Source organism: Mchenga conophoros, linkage group LG7 (genome assembly GCF_057382185.1).
Source record: "Mchenga conophoros isolate Kocher_MC1m ecotype Shallow Benthic linkage group LG7, M_conophoros_male_GT1.1, whole genome shotgun sequence".
In the NCBI taxonomy this organism is placed as follows: domain Eukaryota; kingdom Metazoa; phylum Chordata; class Actinopteri; order Cichliformes; family Cichlidae; genus Mchenga; species Mchenga conophoros.
In genome coordinates, this window is record NC_140532.1 from 18,175,964 (window position 1) to 18,196,068 (window position 20,105).

Sequence of the window (20,105 nt, forward strand, 5' to 3'; positions counted from 1 at the left end):
CCAATTCCTTTCTGTGTCCCGCTCATGTATTGACCCATGTGCCTGTTCATCTTAGCCGATATGATGCCTGACAGGAGCTTCCATGTAGTACTGAGGCAGGTTAGTGGTCGGTAGTTGGAGGGGACCGGTCCCTTCTTGGGGTCCTTGGGGATCAGGACCGTCCGGCCTTCAGTTAGCCATTCCGGGTGTCTCTCGTTAACTAGCAGCTGGTTCATTTGTGCTGCCAGACGCTCGTGGAGTGCAGTCAGCTTCTTTAGCCAGTAGGCGTGAACCATGTCGGGCCCTGGTGCTGTCCAACTCTTCATACTGGAGACCCTTTCTTGGATATCTGCCACTGTGATGGTTACTGGACCCTGTTCAGGGAGGTCGCTGTGGTCTGCCCTCAGATCCTCTAGCCACTGAGCATTGCCGTTATGGGTTGCGTCCTTCTCCCATATGCTCTTCCAGTATTGCTCCATCTCCAGCCTTGGTGGTGCTGTTCTCTTATTGTTCCCTTGCCACTGAGAGTACACCTTTGCTGGTTCTGTGGAGAACAGCTGGTTTATTCTCCTGCCTTCGATCTCTCTGGTGTACCTCCTCAAGCGGCTGGCCAAGGCTGTGAGTCTTTGCTTGGCAGTTTCCAAGGCCTCAGGTATGGACAGCTTGCTGTATTTCTTAGGCACCTTATTTGTCGCACCTTTCTGCAACTCCGTTAGTTGGCTAACCTCCCTCCGTGCTACTTACATATATATATATATATACACACACATATATATATATTATGTAAGAACAAACATTCAAAGGAGTGAGAATTGTGTCCCATTCATGACTGAAAGTTTAATATCAAATGAGATCAAAACTCAAGCAAACCTGAATTTAACTTTTGCTTTGATGCAGTTTGGTGTGTGCACAGTGCAGCAGGTCTCTGTGGGTGGTTTGTTTGATGGTTTGAGCTGATGTTAATAGCTCAATAAATATCAAATGGATTTTAATTTCACTTGTTTGTATTAGCATTCAAAACATGTTATTGTAAGACTTTTCTGATGCAAAAATAAGTTTTAATCTTGTGTGTGGGTTTTTTCTCTGAAATTTATGTCTCACACACACGCATCTTGCACTTCATCACAAATCCACCCAGTAATCCATCCCATCCAGTAATACAGCTAGGCCTTCCATTTGCACATGGAACTGATCACAGTTCATCAAATACAGTGCAAATAGCAAATAACACACACCATAAACAGATCCAGCTTTTTTGTAACACAGAAACAAAAAAAGGTACTCCAAGCAGTTTAGACCAAATGCCTCCAGCTGTTTGCCAAATTGGTTTGACATGAGATGGCTCGATCGAGGTCACCTCCTTGATGTGGTTTTAAAGTTTCCAAGAAAAAAAAAATCTGTTAAAGAAGTTTTTTTTCCTGCAACACATTTGGGGAGTTTATTTGGGGAGTGGGGTTCTATGCTGGACTGTGAGTGGGATTTAAACACCAGTGAAAAAAAATTGTGCCTTATGGGTGATGGATAGGCTGATCGATACCTAACATCCTGCAAAAATGGCACCCTTTGGTTTATATTGTGTGTTGATGTAGCAACATAGGAGTTCAAAAATGTCCAGTTGAGTGTTAAAATACACAAATGGGTACAAAAAAGATGTTTGTTTTTTCCTAATACTTACTTATATAGTTATTTGATCACATTTCCAAATGAATGCGTGCGTGAAACCTAGAGTTCAATAAGAGAAGATGAAGATGGAGATTGAGAAGATGTTAAGGGAACTATTTTCTTCTGTTTTTGTGCATTTAAATTATATGCATACAAGTATTCTAATATTTGACATACGCAGCAGTTATTATGAATTCAATCACAGTTCTAAGGTCTCTCGGTTATTCATTCCATCCATCCTCTTCCGCCTATCCCAGATATCGTTTGGGTGAGAGACAGTTTACACCCTGGACAGCTCGCCAACCTGACGCAGGACTAACACAGCAAAACAGGCAACCATTCACACCAACGGGCACCACTAACTACATGTCTTTTGAAGGCAGAGCACCCACGCAGACACCATGCAAACTGATCACATGACAGGCCCAGCCGAGTGGTGGACTCAAACTCAGGGTGTTCTTGCCGGATACCGTCAGTGTGCACCCACGAATGGAAGATTTGTTTTATTTTCATTATCCACTAGAGGGCACTGTGACACTGTAAATCTCCAAACCACCATCACACGACAGCTGTCTCCCTTTCTGCTCTTGTGTTATCAAAAAGATAATTATATGAATAACCACACGCAGGTTTATTGTTAGTTTGTTGTGCCCGCTTACAGGTAAGAACATCCAGCACAGACTGTATTATACCATAGCACTCAATCTTTGCGTTTCCGCTTTGTAGGTGGAGACCTTTTGTAGGACAGCCCTGCTGTTTACGTTTGGGGAAGTTGCTCAATATCGGAAAACACTTTTTCTTTTAGGTATGTGAGCAAAACCTAACTGTTTGCGATTTTTCTGGGTTAAAGAATCCACTCGATGGAGTATAATTAACGTCTTCAGGTCTAAGATCATGACAACATGACTGTTAGATAAAACCCAATCTCAGGTTTGGTCACAAGCTCCCCGCAGAATGGATAATCCAGTAACTTCCGCTACTTATATTCGCAACATCGGTTTTCGTTTACGTCGCAAATTGTCCGATTTTTTGGATCCTCAGGACAGGTGGAAAGAAGTTCTTGTAGATATACAGAAACCGAGCGGGGAGCCGAGGTATTCCCAGCTTCATGTCAGGTAAGATGCGGGCAAACTTTCTGACGTGCTTGTTTTTCATTGAATGAAATCACGCTGATTGTTTATTTATTGTTTACTGAATTTGTGCCGCTGTCTTTGAAGGAGATTTGAAGGTCTTGTTGCACAGGGTCGCAGTCCCACAGTGGAGCTGCTCAATGACTGGGGGACCACCAACAGCACAGTGGGTGAACTTGTGGACATTTTGAAGAGTCACGAGTTACTGGCTGCTGCCAGTGTTCTGCTACCTGGTATGACTTTTAAAAGCCATTAAATAATAACCACACGCAACAGGTAGAATAAACCTGTTGAATCTTAACTTACCCCAGATCTTTTTCCCAGTATCGCCCTCTTTTTAAAAAAAATTATTGTAAGAAAATAAGATGTTAACCACGAGTTGTGAAATTGCAATAAGAGATGTAGCAAAAAACTTCTGCACTTTTTGGGTAGAGGATGAGTAAACATCTGTTATGTTATATTAAAGGTGTGATGCCTGGAGCATGAGGAGAAACAGTCAAACCGCACTGATACAGGATGTAAAACCCAATCATTTATTCTGATCATCTTTTGTTTTTGTCCTCACACAGTTGAAGAGTCCAGTCCACTGGAGACACAAACCCAAAGCACTGCTTCAACCAGAGTGCTGGAAGAGAGAGATGTGCAGCAGCAGCCCGTCACCACTGTGCTGCAGCTTCGAATGCCACAGGAGAACACCGAACCAATACACACAGGTCTTTCACTTTTTGATTATGTATTAATTTTACGTTCATATCTTGATTGAACATGTGACACTGAACGTATGACACGTCTGACATTTATTAACACAGTCATTTATGAGTCATATTCATGCGATGTTTTAAGTAGATAATGTTCATCTTTCATTATCTGCTGAAAAGTCTGGTTTCAGTGAATTAAAATGTCATATCTTTCTCAGCACCATGTAAATCTGCCACTGCAGTACTAAAGTAGTGCAGTAAATCTACTTGATTACATTAGAGCACTGTAAACTAAGCTGCTCTATAGTGGTGTAGTGTAGTCAACAAAGATGTTTAGATTTCGATGCCGCTTCTTCGTAAAGATGTGATTTTACGTAATCGACAGCAGGTGGCAGCGTCGGGCTCTTGATCAGAGAAGTTAATGAGGCAGTTTACTGTGTCTCCCTCCTTAGGCTTCTCCAGTTTCTTATATAGTGACCTGATGAGGATCACAGGCAACTTTGATGACCGGTCCACGTCAGCTGGTGGCAGCCGAATTGGAGAGGGAGGCTTTGGGACGGTATACAAAGGTCTCCTGAATGACAAACCAGTTGCAGTGAAAAAACTCAATCCAGTAAGTGAAAATATTTTTTAACAGAACCACATGCCTCTGTGTACTGCTGTTAATTGCATCTGAGATATTGTATTATTTAGGTGGATGACATACCACTGGACAAGTTGCAAGATCAGTTCAACCAAGAGATCCAGACTCTGAAAGTGTAAGTTTCCCTCAGGAAGAAGGTGAAGAAGCATATTTAACATACATGTATTTACAAATGCAGGTATGGTTTAATAACAGCATTTGTTCCACAGGTTGAAACACGAGAACTTGGTTGACATGGTTGGATTTTCCTGTGACGAACAGCACCTATGTTTAGTGTACGCTTTCATGGCCAATGGATCGTTATTAGACCGACTGGCTTGCTTTGTAAGCATTATTTACTCTTCTACACAAACAGTCTGCTTTTCAGTCCCCGTGCATTCATAAAGGGATTTAATTACATGCTTTTTTTTTTGTTTATTTAGGAAGGAAGTCCTCCACTTTCCTGGCACCACAGGTGCTTGATAGCAGAAGGGACAGCCAAAGGTTTGGAGTATCTGCACTCCAACCATCACGTCCACAGAGATGTTAAAAGGTTCATAGTGCGAAAGCTTTCATCGTTATTGGTTTAGAGATATCCTACAAAGAAGAGAGAAAATATCCTGTTTTTGATGTCCCGTACCTTTATGGAACACTATGCAAATTACATCACATTACTGTTTTAGACAAAGAACCAAAAAAAGACTTTGGGGATGTAGAAAAAGCTTTCCCATATGGTTCTCTGCAGATCATATGACAAAATTAAACTAAATTAAAAGTAGAAAAAGGTTTCATTTACACTTGTATTTATGTCCCTGTTCAGAGGCGCATGAAAAAACTGATGCCACACCTAGATTTATTTTATTTTTGTTTAATCTGATGACACCACTAGTAGCTAGTAGTTTAAGTTAACATGAAGATCACGAACAGGTTCATTAGTAATGCAACAGTACAGTTTGGGCACGAAAGGTACAGTTTGGTAATTTAGTGAGTTTTATAGAGGCTCATAAGCAAAATCATGCAAGAGGTATTGATGTTTTAATTTAACTCTTGGCAAGGAAACCAGTAAAATCACATTTCCCTAAATGTAGAAATATACATGACACATGACTGGATGTTTTGTTGCTCACTCTGGTATTTCTTCCCTGTTAGTGCGAACATCCTGTTAGATGAACACTTTGTGGCCAAAATCTCAGACTTTGGTCTGACGAGAGCATCGGCCAAGCGAACCTCGACGACCATGATGACTGAGAGGATCGTGGGTACCCGTGCGTACATGGCACCGGAGGCGCTAAGAGGAGAGATCACACCAAAATCCGATGTCTTCAGTTTTGGAGTGGTAGGCTTTCTTCAGACGCGCGCGCACACACACACACACACACACACACACACACACACACACACACACACACACACACACACACACACACACACTGATACACACAGGTAGGGCTGGAGAAACTGCAGCTGTAATGTAAAATGTAGAGCAATACTCAGCACTTTCCTTGACTCCAAGGTTCTCCCAAACTACTGACACATATATAACTGCAGGACACAAGCGTTGCAGTATACTTTTTTCAGTATTTGTGAAATAAGAGCTCTATATTGTTTATCATCTGTCATTATCCCAAATCTGCTGTGGGACACAGCGATACGTATCAGTAGCTATAATTGTCAAACATAGGTGATTATTAGGTGATCATTAGGTGATTTCCGGGATCAGTACTTTAGTAGAATCTCTGACCTTGCCACGAAGCATATGCATTCCTACATGCTGTGGGAATACTGCAGTGTTGGCGATGTTACCCGCCGCCACATGTAAGTTTTCCTGTTGCCCAGAGCCGTGCGATTAACCCCGTCTCTCTGCCATCTACAGGTGTTGTTAGAAATATTGTCTGGACTCCCGCCAGTTGATGAAAACCGGGAGCCACAGTTCTTGGTAAGTTACACAAAAGAGGCTTTCATCGTGTTACCTGCCAAGCTACACTTTGTGCTTCCAGCTTATTAAAGGCTTTGCCTTTAATAAGTCAGGGAACATTATCGGTTAATAGTCAATTTGTTATTGATTTAAACAAAAAAGTTCAAATCTTCCACCTTTAAAAGTTTCATCTGTGCTCATCATGTGCTGATACTGCATTTGATGTTTAATATACAAGTCAGCATCTATGGAACATGCTTGCAGAAGATGATTGTTACATCACTGTGTGTGTGTGTGTGTGTGTGTGTGTTCCCTACTTCATTTCCTAGATGGAGATGAGGTATGACATAGATGATGAAGATGAGGAGCTGACTCTGGAGGATTTTGTGGACAAAAAGATGAAAGCCTGGGAGCTGAGCCAGGTGGAGAGTATTTACTCCTTGGCATGCAACTGCCTCCATGAGAGGAAAAACAGACGGCCTGTCATCAGACAGGTACAGGAACGATCCCAGCAGATTTAATGTATAGGTCAAGCTACTGTGTTGGCATCTGCACAGCTTTTCACCTTGAGCTGTTTGCCTGTGTTATGTGCCTCTGCTGGACCAGGCTGAATGAAGAAATCCCACAAAGGGATTTTTTTTTTTTGTTTTAGTTTTTGAAAAGAGGATCATTAACAACTGAGTCGGGTCATTGTTTGGGTTTTTTTTAATGGCATTTATTAGCAAAAATACATTCACCTGTTTAACTGCTTATTAACACTAATATCTAAACAGCCAATCACATAGCAGCAACTGACTGCTGTATAGGCGTGGCTGTGGTCATTTAAGCACCTCGAGGTGACTTTTGTTGCGATTTGATGCTGTGTAAATAGCACATAACCATTTCCAGTGAGTGGCAGTTTTGAGGGTGAAAATGCCAGAGATCAAAGGAAAATGGGCAGACCGTTTAAAGCTGATAGGAAGTCAACAGTACTTGTTATCTTAACAAGGTATGCAGCAGAGCATCTCTGAATGCACAACATGTTGAACCTTAAAGCAGATGGGATGAGCAGCAGAAAGCCGAATGAATGCATGATGCAAATGTCCCTTTCTGCCACATCCTGACAAATCTGTGTGACGCTATATTAACCAAAATCTCTGAGGAATTTTCCAACACTGTGTTCAATCTGTGCTGCAACGAATTAAAGCAGTTCTAAAGGCAAAAGGGGCCCAACTTGATATAGCAAGGTGTACCTAATAAAGTGTATGGGGAGTCTATGTAATAACAAACATATTATTTAGGGGATTTAGGGAGCAAATGCAGGCAGTAAGAGAACGGAGGCTGCACTCTTGTCTTGTTGAACTAAAGGAAAATGTCATATTGTTGCTACGATATATATATATGCTAACTTCATGATGTAGTCATGATTGTTGTGTGTCTGAACAGGTTTACGCGGAGATTCACGGAGTCGTCAAAAACATTGCACTGGATCTTGATAGAAAGGCGTGAAGCAAAGCATCGTGGGAATTGTGAGCTTGCTTCAAACTGCAGACTGACAGAAGAATTACTGCACTGTTTTGTTTTTTTAAAGGCATGTAGCTTACGTGTGTAATTGCTGTAAAAATACTGCTGAATACATTTCTGTGCGGCCTTTAAACAAATCTAATGGCCGAACTCTTTCAGAATGCTGATTGGTTGTTCTTCCCAGTGTTAAATGTATTTATTACGAACAATTAAAGAAGTGAAAGAAAGTGATTTAAATATTTTATTTTTCTTCTTTAAAAGAATTATAAGAAAACATAAGACCAAACATGATTTTTCTATTATAATGACACTGTATGAACATAAAGGGATATTCCCTTCAAACATGAGGTGAGCGAAGTAGTTTGCCTAATATTAATCAGTACATCAGTGGATGTGGCAACATTTTGATCAAGGTAATTATATTATTCCCTTTCCCATCCAGTAGCGTGGCATTCCCTGTCATTATGGGAACCAGAAAAGCTGGAAAAGCTTCCTTCCTTGTGAAATCTGAAATGTGTGGATGTAATATTTCTGGAAGCCCCAGTTCTTTCACTGTGATCCTTACCGACGTGGACATCTACCTCAACAGACCAGACTGTTTCTTAATCAAAGAGCATCACACAGCTACAATATGTACATTTACAGCACTTGCATAGAAAAATAAGTATCTCAGCAGATGATTTTTTTCATGTAAACCACAGTTATATCAAAAAAGAAGTCTTTTTTTTTTTTTTTCCCCCAATATAAAATGAATCATCAGACACAAGTTTGAGAATTTTTTTTTTCTGCTTTGGAGCACCTCATTGTGCAAACAGTAGGAGACAAATAATCAACACATTAGACACAGAAACATTAATTGACACGAGGAGGAATGGAAGTTAGGAATTTGAGCACGTGAACACAAAATGGGGTCTTTTCATCACATCGGCGCAAGTTCACATTAGTTACACTAACATTTTTGAAGTCTCAGAGCTGGCAACGATGTGAAAATTAAAAAAAACAACCTCATCTTTGACTTGGTTTGGGCCTCTCTGAATTATAGTAAAAGGGTTTTTATGAATGTACTAACCTACATGAATGTACTTCCATTTGGCAAGCTACAAATGGACATTCTGAAGTGTGTCATTGCTCAGTTGTCCTTGGCGTGCATAGCTGGGTCTGTGGGTGAACTCTGTGGGAATTTGAGGTTTTTGTCTTATTATTTTAAACAAGCGTGTCGAAAATGATTAACCCCCCCTCCCTCCTGCCTTCCCCTCCCCAAAGCAGGAATGTTCCTCTGTGGACCGTGCTCGGGGTAGAGGTGGTGGTCGGGCGGTGAGGTCTGTTTAATCTTCCTCCTCTCTCTCCCCCGGTGGTCGGGTGATGCGGCGGCCGCCCTTCTTACCAGCGGGGCCTTTGGGCTTGGCAAAGCGCTGCTTGTGTGCGTGCTGCTTGGGATGCACCTCCTCGTACAAGAAATCACTTGTCAGTTCTTCTCCGTTTTCTATTTCCAACTGGGAAACAGAAATATTTAAAAAGTGCATTAAAAAGATGAGCTGGACCACTGGTGCATTGTGTGACAGATTAAAGGAAAAACATTCACCCCTGTGCCCAACATTGAGCATGCTGTTTGAGGCCCATTAGAAAAGGTCACTACAAATGAGTTCTAAGATGACAACATGGCTTTTATTTGCATGACAGATGTTTAAGCTGAACAGACAGTAAATTGTGGAAGTGTTCCTGAGCCTGTGCAGCGTTTTCCATGACATGTGTGCTGTTTAAAATACAGCGCATGTGCTCGAATCGATCCAAATATAGATAGTATCAATGCCAACGCTGGTATTGGTGTCAAATCAATATTAGTGCCATATTATTAATGCTTTGTCTCCATCCTTTCCTCCCAGTTCAGTATGTAGCCCACTGAATTGTGTTAAAAAAAAATTTTGAGAAAAACTCAATTTAAATGAAAAAAAAAAAAAAAAACTATGAAAAATGTCTGAACGTTTTTGTTGACTGTCACGTTCAGAATTTGCAAATTGATGCCGATTTATCTCATAAATCATGACACACTTCTCTCCCCTACATAAGCTGTATTAATACATTAAAAGCATTGGCAATATGATGTGTAATGCAATGTGGAGTAAATTATGGGTAGAGTGCCCTTCACCACCATCATCAAAACACCTTATGAGGAAAATATGCTTTGGAAGCATGGCGCTCCACCCTTCCTGTAAATGCCTGGAGATTTACTGTAGAATCAATAATAACACTGTAGGTTTTCAGTCTTGTTTAAGCAATACATGTAGAATAAGGTTTACATTTGTAATCAGTCATATCAGCCACCAAAACCATTTTAAACTCTGTATGAAACACAGTACACAAATACTTTCGTTATCAGGAAATCTCTTATGTAAATAAATGATATTTATTTTACATAAGACATTTGATTATTATAGTATATCATAGGGCTGTTCGATATAACGATATATATCGGATGACGATATAAAAACGTCTATCGTTTCATTTTACGCTATCATTTGTTTCGTGGTGTCGCAAAATAAACTGTTTACGACAATATTTTTTCATCGTTTTGATGGTCACTGTAGTGGTCATATTAATTTCTTAAAGTTCTCTCTTTCTCTTATATGTAATATAACCACACTACTGACGGACAAGCGCCTGTTTTTATGCGTTGTCGTTAGCAACAGCGACAGCAACACCTTCGTGGGGCCGCTTGTTTATGTTCCACATAAACCTTTCACAATAAAGCTCAAGATCCTGTTGAGACTTTTCAGAATAAACTGAATCACGTGAAAGAGCAGATTATTTACGGATGAGAAGTAAAAAAGAGCCGCCAAGTGCTAAAAAATAAACCTTAGACTCAAACGTTAGAACAGGCTTTTCCCCGCAGCACGCCGTGTAATAAATACAAAGAAAACGGCGGCCGTTACAACTTATGTCTAAAACTGTATAGTTTCATGCATCGGTTAAAACACTCGACTCCAGATACATGACACGCAGCTGGAAACACTTCACACAAGTCGAGCTGCCCGAGATTCACAGAATTTACAGAAAATTTTTGCGATTTATATCGTTATCGGGATTCGGGACGATAGAATTCTTATATCGGGATATGAGATTTTGGTCATATCGCACAGCCCTAGTATATCACAAAACACAGTGTCTTACTTTTTTCTCAATCTCAATCTGGAGATTGTTTTCCACCATGTCGACCAAGGGATTTTTGCAGCTGGAATACAGCATCCTCTCTTTGATGCTACACTTGTACCCTGGCATAGAATAAATGAAGACTACAAAGAAAGAAGGAAAGGACAGTGAGATTGGAATCACGTGAAGCACCATTCAGAGCAGAACAACACAGAAACCTGCACAAAATACAGTGTTTGTTTGTTTTTTCCTGCTGTTCGTAATAACCCGTGGGAAATCATTTACCTGTGGACTCTAAGTAGTCGCCCTCATGGGAATGTTTGTAGAGGAAGAAGTGGTAACGTGGAGTATCTTTAGGGATTCTCATTGGGAGATCTTTCAGCTCCGTTGGCTCAGTGCCGCACAACCGAATGAGCTCCTGTTCAGCATCTAATTTCTTTTTTGACAAAAGAAGCAAAAAGTTACCCTTTAAGCAAGCCGAGTGCTCCTGTAACTACAAGCTCCCTGCTTTGGTTACCAGACAATGTGAAAAATCTAGGTGGTGCCAGTAAATACCAAACAGCTCCCTTTACTCTACATGCTAATGTGATCCTCAGCAGCCAGGAGTAAAACTAGTAAGGATGAATAGAACCCACAAAAGAAAGAAATTCACTTTAACTAAGCTTTTAGACTCATGAAAAGGAAATCTGATGCACAACCACAACAGTGCTACAATTATTCCTTTGTACTGGACTCATCTGATCTTGTGACACAAACCGACAGAATTTCAATGAGCAGAATTTACACAAAGGCTTTTTGGACAAACTGAGTAACTCATTGTGTCAAACTAGAAAGGTCTCCTCGCCAAAACAATCTGCATCTTTCCAAACACAAGGTAAAAACTCCAACTGCACATTCAAATTATTGAATATGAATATGTCAGTGCTGAGCTAATTACTGTCATTTAGACCAGGATACAGCCTTGCAGACGTGTATGCAGAAAGCTGCAGACACCAGGAGTATGTGGCTGCCCTTACAATACTTTGTAATCCCATGGCATGTAAAAATGCCCAGATGTAGTGCTGTGACAGGTATGCTGACACTTGGCCATGTAGAGGCTAATAACCCCAGCTAATAACTCACCAGTTGTACGTAGTTGATTTTCTTGTCCCTGAAACGTTCAAGTGCTGCGATGGCATCTTTATGAATAGGGAAAGCCACTCCCTGCAGAGTCTGCTGCTTGGTGTCCACACTGATGTCAGTCTGCACCTAAACACACCACAAACGAAGACACAGAAACAAGACACACTTTGAGTTCTACAGTCACATTATCGTCATTAAAACACTACAATTGACAAAAACACTGAAAAATGATATCAAAGCCTTTAAAGTAGGCTGATCAGAGCATTACTTAGCAAGCATCAAATGTCTTCAAAATCAAAACATAAGCCACAATAATTCAATAAGTGTAATCATGTGAGGGCACACCGTTAAAAAAAGAACACACAAAAAAAAAACTTTTTAGGATTACAAGTGCTTTGCACATCTTCAGAGCTAGACCTGATGATTACAGATGAGGTGCTTGTATCGAAGTGACAAGGCGCCTCCGAGAAATTGCACTGAAAACTGGAAATTCTGGAAGGATTACACTGATGGATTGCATCTATTTTTAGAGGCTTGCTCCCACAAAATGAAATGCCATGCAAACATGATTGAGCCTCCCATGTAGCTATCGCGCATACCAAAAAGGATTGCAGGTCTTTTATCCATCTGCTTGGAAAAAAGTGTGCAGTCTCCGAGGCAAAGCAACAATAAATATTTCAAAGGCTTTTTGAGCTAGGCAGTACAGATTAACAGTATATCATCTTCCTTCAACAGCTGGGCAAGTGGGAAGAGCAAAAAAACCTCACTTCCCATTTGCTCTGCTGCTTTTAATTGACCGTACTTTTGGAGACAGCCTGCACTCTACTCAGAGCACTTCCATATATGGTAAGAAAGATAGTTCTTGTTCATGTGGCGGAGCTGGGAGAGCAGCAATTAGAAACAGGTTGTTTCTTAACACTGAAGAAATTCTCGGCAAAATTCTAGGAATACTCTCCAGAAGTATAAAGAGTGAAACTTCAAATGTTCCCATTTTCATTTGTCTGTTGGAGTCTATGTGGCACATCCCCGGAGACCTTGATATCAGCACTGTAAACACTGCTGACGACACTGCCTGCAACAAGTATCACATTACAGCACTTCTTTATCTGATCACAACAAAGGCACAAGCCATTGATGCAGCTCACCTGTACTCTTGTGACCAATCACTGCCAAATACTAAGAGCTACAGAACCCTCTCATTTGCATTTAGCTCCCAACATGTAAATGTTCGATTAGAACAATCAAAAAGCTCTTCTTTTAGTCCCTTTGCTGATTAGGCTAACCAGTGTTTACAACTCTAAACAGCACGTTTTGTGGAGCTAAGGATATACACACAGCTAATAGCTTTATCTCTTCCCGATGCATTAGAACATCCTGCTGTGCTAATGCATCAGCATCTCTGCACTGCACTGATACTGCCAGGCAAGCATATGCACACTTGCATTGCTGCTGACCTTGCGCTGTTTGGAAAGCTTCAGCGCCAGCTTTCATTGATACCCTACACTGTACTGGTTTGGATTTACCTACCACACCCAGGATATGCAATGAGGAGGGATACCGCTGAGCTAAAGCAAGCCAGTGCTTTCTCCCAGTGAAGCCTCCAATGTGATAATGACGTAATGCCAAAAGAGAAACGAGAAGCCTAATCCACACCCACTTTAGAACACTTCAAGCCAGAGAACTTGTCAACAAGTGACCGCATGTGTGCAGCAAGCACTGCACAGAACATCGTTTCCTCCAAGATGATGACAACTCTAAGCGGTGACCAAGTGATAAAATCCAAATCACTTGTCTGTGTGTGTGTGTGTGTGTGTGTGTGTGTGTGTTACCTCATTCAGTTTGATCTGCCTCAGTTCCTCTTCTGCAGCAGTAAGAGGCAAAGGAGCAGCTTGAGAGGTCAGATGTTTCTTGTAACCACTGAGGCTCAAATCATCCTGCAGGTAAAGAACAGCCCAATCACACGGCATGCAGAAACACACACTGACTCACTGTTACTGATATAGTAATCACAGTTCCTATTAGGTGCTAAACACTAACACTGACATTTAACTTGGCACTGTTAAACTACTGAGTAACAAGCCTTTCACTTGACCAACCTTGCTGGTACCAAAAATCTCATCCTTGATGTGCCCGCCTCCAAACTCCTTCTTCAGTGTTGCTCTGGTAGCAGCATATAACATTTTGTGTCGCACCTGTTGTGAATATCCAAAAAAAATAAATATAATATTTAGCAAACTTTACACAGGACATAAGGTAATGAGAGCTTTATCTTTAAAGAAAAAAAAAAACATTTTATTGTTGCTTGCCTTAAAAAAAGTGAGAAATATTATAATACATATTACAGCCGGTGCTTCTGTCAAGACATTCTTTCATGTGTTTGCTGGTTTATTGCTGCATTTCCTGTCATAAAAATAGGGAACTGCTCAAATTCATAGTTACACTAGTGGTAACCAAAACTTTACAAGATACCTTGAATATCAAACGTGTGATTTAGGCTACGTAAATCCAGCTCCAGTTCTAACGAAGTGAAAAAGAAAATGCACATGATAAAAACGAGTGCATGCATGCATTGGAAAAATGTTTTGCAACTTCCAAGCAAGCCTAAACCTGAAGGCTCGTGCTTTATACTAGAGGTCAGGAATGCTGAGCTCAGCTCCTCCTTCAGAAAGTGATTCTAAAGTCCACCGTGCTACAAATAATCCTCCATTGCACTTTATCTGGGCACCGGTCGCTTCTCCTCGCAACATTCCCCATTTCACTGCTGCAGAAACACACTTGTGTGTTATTTGTTACGGCTATTCTTGTTCACAGCAACTCCAGGCTGCAAGTGGTTCATCAAGTTTCAGTGAGACCAAACAACAATGACTTAAATGACACTGTGCGAGACAAGAACGCATAAATTGCAAGCACACACATTTGCATTACAACAAAACACCAATGCATGAAAGGAATATGCCACCTAAAAGCAATGAGGGTAAATTTTAAGTCAAGAAGGAGAGGCTGAGGCTATGCACCATGCTATTTGGAAAAACATAATTTACCCATATTTAGCTTTCAAGAGGTCTGTTAGGAAATAATGAATGCATATAAAAGAACGGCTGCCTTGATGTGGTAAACCCCACCCGTCTGATACCCATAGCAGAGAAGGACAAATGCCATGCAGAATGGAAAGCTATTCATTAAAGCTGGGGTAGTTTGGGGTTTTTTTCTTACAGCAGAGTGGTCCGGTGACCAGGCCAGGAAGATCCACTCGTAGCCCTGGTTGTTATTGGAGTCTAGCCGGTATAGAACGTAGCAGGGCACATCATCGTCGAGGAGGGGTAGCACTAAAGAATCATATTCCTGGTCCCATTTTTTAGATGCTTTCCTGCTGGCACCTAGAGTCAGCTGCTCTGGAGAGCAGATGTGGACAAAGAGAGAGAGAAAAAAAAATCAGCAGTGCAGAGTTTTGTTTCTTTATAAAGAAATGCTAATGTCAGCCTTGGCAGACATTTAGGTAGAAGTAAACAAACTCCAGGACGCTAGAGCGCTGCTTACCATCCTTGATGACGATCTTTAGGGCACGATACTGATCCCCGCTCTTCGCACTGGCAAAGATATCCTTCACATCATTCCCCGCTGAGAGAAAAAAAGACATAAGGTCAGGGTTTTCTTCCCCTCCTTTAAACAATGCAGGCTCAACAACATCACGCTCATCTTAACATGGCCATCATGAGTCATATGATTATGAGTCTACACCTAAAGGTTTAATGACTCATAATAGCCTGTGAACCATCTGATGTCAGCCATTAGACAAAGGCCACAAAATGATCTTCTCATTAAGCATTCAGCACCTGCAGACCTTTGTAAAGTTAGCATTTTATCCCGTATTGCACAGGCTTTGAGTGAGCAGGCCATCAAGAAAACTTGTCAGTCCTATTATTTTGGTTCAACCTTTGATCTCAAACCCAGTCACAATAAATACATTTTCTTTTAATAAATTTAAAAAGGGTGATAATTCAGATTCAAACCAACTTCTTAATAGCTGTAACACAAAGCCCAAGGGAACCTTAATGGCACAAGTCCAACAAACTATTTAGACATTTTTAAAATCACTTTTGCAGGAAGGCACTAAAGAAAAATCTTCCATGTAACACAACACATACATGGTAGTAAATGAACTGGGTCATATTCCCTGAATTACTAGGATTCACTTTTGTTTTTCACCACCACCAAAATCTGGTGAGCTACAAACAACCACAAAAAGGGTTTAGCTTAGAGGAGCCCCTGTATTAAGCTTTACGTTTAACATATATATATATTTAAAAGATAAAACAGAAAAAGAAAAGAAAAAAAAACACTATTCGGACACAGCAGTAACAAGTACGTTTGTACTTCTATTTTAAGGTTGCCTGATTTGTAAGTTTAACCTCGGGGGTTGTTTCTATTTTTGCTGCGATGCCATCGTGTATAACAAGTGGTCACGCCCTGCATAAATCCCTTTTTCCTTTTAATTACAACACGGCTTAAGCAATGCCAGTACCATTCACGGATTATTGCAAACACCGACAGGTATCAGGCCAGCAGTTTGTCAAAATGAAGGCGTCGTCTGTCCATTCAAAATCTACTCAAAATCTAAACACTACCGGATTTATGCTTGATGCTAAAAGGCTGGGGAATTACAGGCTTTTCGAGCACTGCGAGGGTGAAAAAAGTATGAGTAGTCGTGTTTTAGGTCGCTCGTAAACTGATTAGAGACTCAGGATTAGATTTCCTGGTCATAAGTGTCCAAACAGGGCACGCACACACACATATGCACACATCAGGATAGCTCAAAGCTAGCTAGGAGTGGCTAGCTAACGTGACGCTAGCTTCCCCTTGCAATTAATTGTTGCAGGCGCTTAAAGCTCGCCGGGCAATCAGACACGCAGCAAAACAAAACACGTAAAGGCCGAAAGCTGTGAATCAGAAAGAAAGCATCTACCTTGAATGCCCGTTTGATGTGACATTGTGGCTTTCGTCGGATAAAAGGCTGATGCGGCTGATCAGGCGAAACCAGGGCAGAGAAGCAGGAAGTGGACTACATCGGCGAGACCCGCCCCGAGTCTGTCGTCACTAAAATCCTAACAGGAAGGTAATCGTGTTTTATTTTAATATGTGTTTTTTTTTCAGTCTTTAAAAAAAAACAAAACGGAGACGATACTTCACTCTTTATTATTGTCTTTATAATTGTCGCTGCTTTCTTTTTGTCAAATATGAAAACTGTGTTCTAGCTTTTTTTTAATTTTTACTATCCTGTGGAAAAATGAACCATACAGTTTGTTGATTTCTGCTGAGCTGTGTCATTCAAAGACTCGGCGTGTAGCATTTATAAATACTGGGGTTCTTTTGTCACATTTGATTAAAAAAAAAAAGAAAGACATAAATATGGACTAGTCAAGTCCTGCACCTGAATGAAAACGACCAATCAAGGGGAGGGGGCGTGCCCAATGGTTGCTCGTGCATCATACCTTTGCTGTGAATTAAATTGGACTCAACAGGCCAAGATATTCTATAACTTCTTTTATTTTTTGTCTCTTTTGGTTATGTAGTGCATGCTCGGTGTGAAGTCTCATTTTTTTCATTCACCTTTTATCTGCAGGTGCATGTGGCCTCTTGGTGAAGAGGTGGAAGAACTCTGGTGTGGATTGCCTACCAGCCAGGAAACCAGTGGCTCTTTTCGTGGCTTCCTGCTTTCAGAGGTCACAGTCACACCTTAAAACTTGCAGTGATGATTATTTTCATGATAGAATAAAATACAATACAATAGCCTTTTATCAGTTTTTCTGAAAACAGGCTTTGTTTTTCTTTCTTTTTCATTTTTACAACTTCTGCTTCTTCTTCCTGATAAAGAACTCAATTAATAGAATAGAACGGAACAGAATACCCAAACCTGGCTCAAGACTTGGCAGTTGGTCTTGTAATCGGAAGGTTGCCGGTTCGAGGCCCAGCTTGGACAGTCGTTGTGACCTTGGGCAAGACCCTTCGTCTACTGGTGATGGCCAGAGGGGCCGATGGCGCGATATGGCAGCCTCGCTTCTGTCAGTCTGCCCCAGGGCAGCTGTGGCTACAACTGTAGCTTGCCTCCACCAGTGTGTGAATGTGAGAGTGAATGAATAGTGGAATTGTACAGCGCTTTAAGGTTCTTGAAAAGCGCTATATAAATGCAATCCATTATTGTCATTGTACATGTAAATGAAATTACGGAATTAAATAATGATTTCAGCTCTATAAATTTAGAAGTAGTATTTTTCAGCATTGATTTTTGTTACTACAAATACAACAGTACAAATCCTTCTACTACACCTCTTCCAGAAGCTGAACTTAGAGCTTCTTTGAAAACAAAGGAGAAAGTGCAAGTGTTTGAATGTAAAAGTAAAAGCACTAGCAGCAAACCTCTGTAAAATGTGTTTAGCTCTTATTAGTATCATTGCTTTAAATCATTTTTTTTGCAATTACTCTGATATATACACTATTGTTGAATCCCAGGATACTATTGGTGAGATGTTTTCATATTCATAATGGAAATAATAATGAAAAATAATAGTGACATTAAGTTAATGTGCTCCCTTGCTGCACTTGTCCCTCTTATCTAGTAAAAACAGAGCTTCCTTCCTCTGACCTTTTTTTTTTTTTTAGAAATATCTTTGCTGGTATAAAAAAGTCAAAATATATCTTGTATTTCACATTTTCACATGTGTTCATATGAGCATGGATGAAACGGGACATTTTCTTACACAGGGAACTAAAGGGGACCAGGCTTTGGGCAAGCACAGCAGCAGTACTCATATGCACACACCATTTTAAAATAAGACAATTACTTAGTCTCTTAGAAAAGTCAAAATACAAAAGTTTAGAATTGCCAATTAACCTAAAACCAAGCCTTTGGACTGTCAGGGGAAGCCAGAGTACTGTGTAAGAATTCAAACAAGCACAGGGACAACATGCAAGCTTCACACAGACAAGCCAACACAAAGAAACAGACATTCATAGCACCAGGCACCAGCCACTGAAAAGAGTCAAGAGAGTCCTGGGTTTGAATCAACCAGCTGGCTGGCGCCCTTCTGTGTGGAAAATTCACGGTCTCCCTGTGCTGCTTGTGTTTTCTCGAGGTACTCCAGCTTTGTCTCTCATACAAAACACATTCATGTTCGGCTGACTGGCAATTCTAAATTGACTGTAGGTGTGAATATAAGTGTGAATGGTTGTCTGTGTAAATGTCGTAGCCCTGGTGACCTGACTAGAGGAAAACTCACCTCTCACTCTGACTCTACTGGTGGGTTTTCAGCCTATCCCCACCCCCACCCCTGTGGCTTTCTTCATTTCTTGTTTATATGTGTTCTTTGGTGATTACATATAAGTCTGTTTTTTCAGTGTTTGAAAACAGACAAAAACATTCTGTACAAGGTAATAGATCTTAAAAGAACCTCACATTGGGACTCTGGACAAGGAAAACTGAAAACACTGTGGGTTTATTCCCATGGCTTATGTGATGCTAAAAGTCTATCCAGTTTACCACTTTCTGCCCAGCAGCGTGATTAATGTGTGAGACCTGTCCCAACATTCACAACACAGAAGGCAATCATATCCACAGCTTACCATGCTATTTCTTTTACAGTTTAAGGGTTAGTACTTAAGTTTCTTATTGCTTGTGTTTCTTAAAGGTGATATTTGGCTATTGAAGAAGCAGGTGTGCTTTCAGTTTCAATTTCTAGAAGACTGCATGCGATTTGTATTTTCACCAACATGCTGTTTTCTGTGCTAAATATACCTTTGGCTGTAGTGGCAAAGGAGCTTAAATTCTACTGCATTGGAGTCCAAAATAACTTTGGCTTATCCAGATGTGGCTTTGCATACTATTTTTATTTTCATCAACACTGCACACTGGTAGAGTGCATCGCTAATCCTGCGTAACATTTGAAGATTTTCTGTTTCTTTTCACTTATTAAAAACAAAAGGATTCTGTAATACATAGAGTGCCTAAAGTTTTATATGTGAATTCATAGACTATACTATGCTGACAAGGGACACATTTCTACACAAGTTTATGTTAAATGAAAAAGCCAAGAAGAAAGGGTATAAGGATACTCTTTCGCATGTGTATTGGTCTTGGTATGTTGAGATGCCAGAAACCCACGAAGAAGAGCATCATATATATGCATATTCATGCTAACAGTTCTGGTTTATTTATGGGATATTTTAATGATACTCTATTATTGGGTATTTAAATTAAAGGGATAATAAAATAATAATGAATGCTTTACTCCACTATATGTGTATGGTATCTGCTTTTATAATGTAATAAGTTC

The 20,105-nt window shown here is 40.5% G+C and overlaps 2 protein-coding genes across 3 annotated transcripts; one reads left to right on the forward strand and one right to left on the reverse strand.

Annotated features, from left to right (window-relative positions):
- The first annotated feature begins 2,327 nt into the window (after window positions 1–2,327).
- irak4 (interleukin-1 receptor-associated kinase 4) lies at window positions 2,328–7,736 on the forward strand. Of its 2 annotated transcripts, none has more exons than XM_085282701.1 (11): window positions 2,328–2,756; window positions 2,859–3,004; window positions 3,341–3,484; window positions 3,922–4,082; window positions 4,163–4,227; window positions 4,322–4,436; window positions 4,535–4,644; window positions 5,241–5,427; window positions 5,965–6,027; window positions 6,336–6,500; window positions 7,432–7,736. In XM_085282701.1, exons 1-11 carry the CDS (start codon window positions 2,596–2,598, stop codon window positions 7,492–7,494), a joined length of 1,380 nt encoding a protein of 459 aa, XP_085138827.1. In that variant the 5' UTR covers window positions 2,328–2,595; the 3' UTR covers window positions 7,495–7,736. The 2 variants fall into 2 exon arrangements, with proteins under 2 accessions (XP_085138827.1, XP_085138828.1); XM_085282702.1 differs by having other exon boundaries at window positions 2,330–2,756; window positions 3,347–3,484.
- Window positions 7,737–16,880, reverse strand: twf1a (twinfilin actin-binding protein 1a). The gene is made up of 9 exons (XM_085282704.1): window positions 16,742–16,880; window positions 15,316–15,396; window positions 14,992–15,170; window positions 13,875–13,970; window positions 13,608–13,712; window positions 11,779–11,904; window positions 10,942–11,092; window positions 10,678–10,799; window positions 7,737–9,002 (listed from the first exon to the last, which is right to left on the reverse strand). The coding sequence occupies exons 1-9, from the start codon at window positions 16,764–16,766 to the stop codon at window positions 8,835–8,837; spliced, it is 1,053 nt and encodes a 350-aa protein (XP_085138830.1). The 5' UTR covers window positions 16,767–16,880; the 3' UTR covers window positions 7,737–8,834.
- Window positions 16,881–20,105: the final 3,225 nt, after the last annotated feature.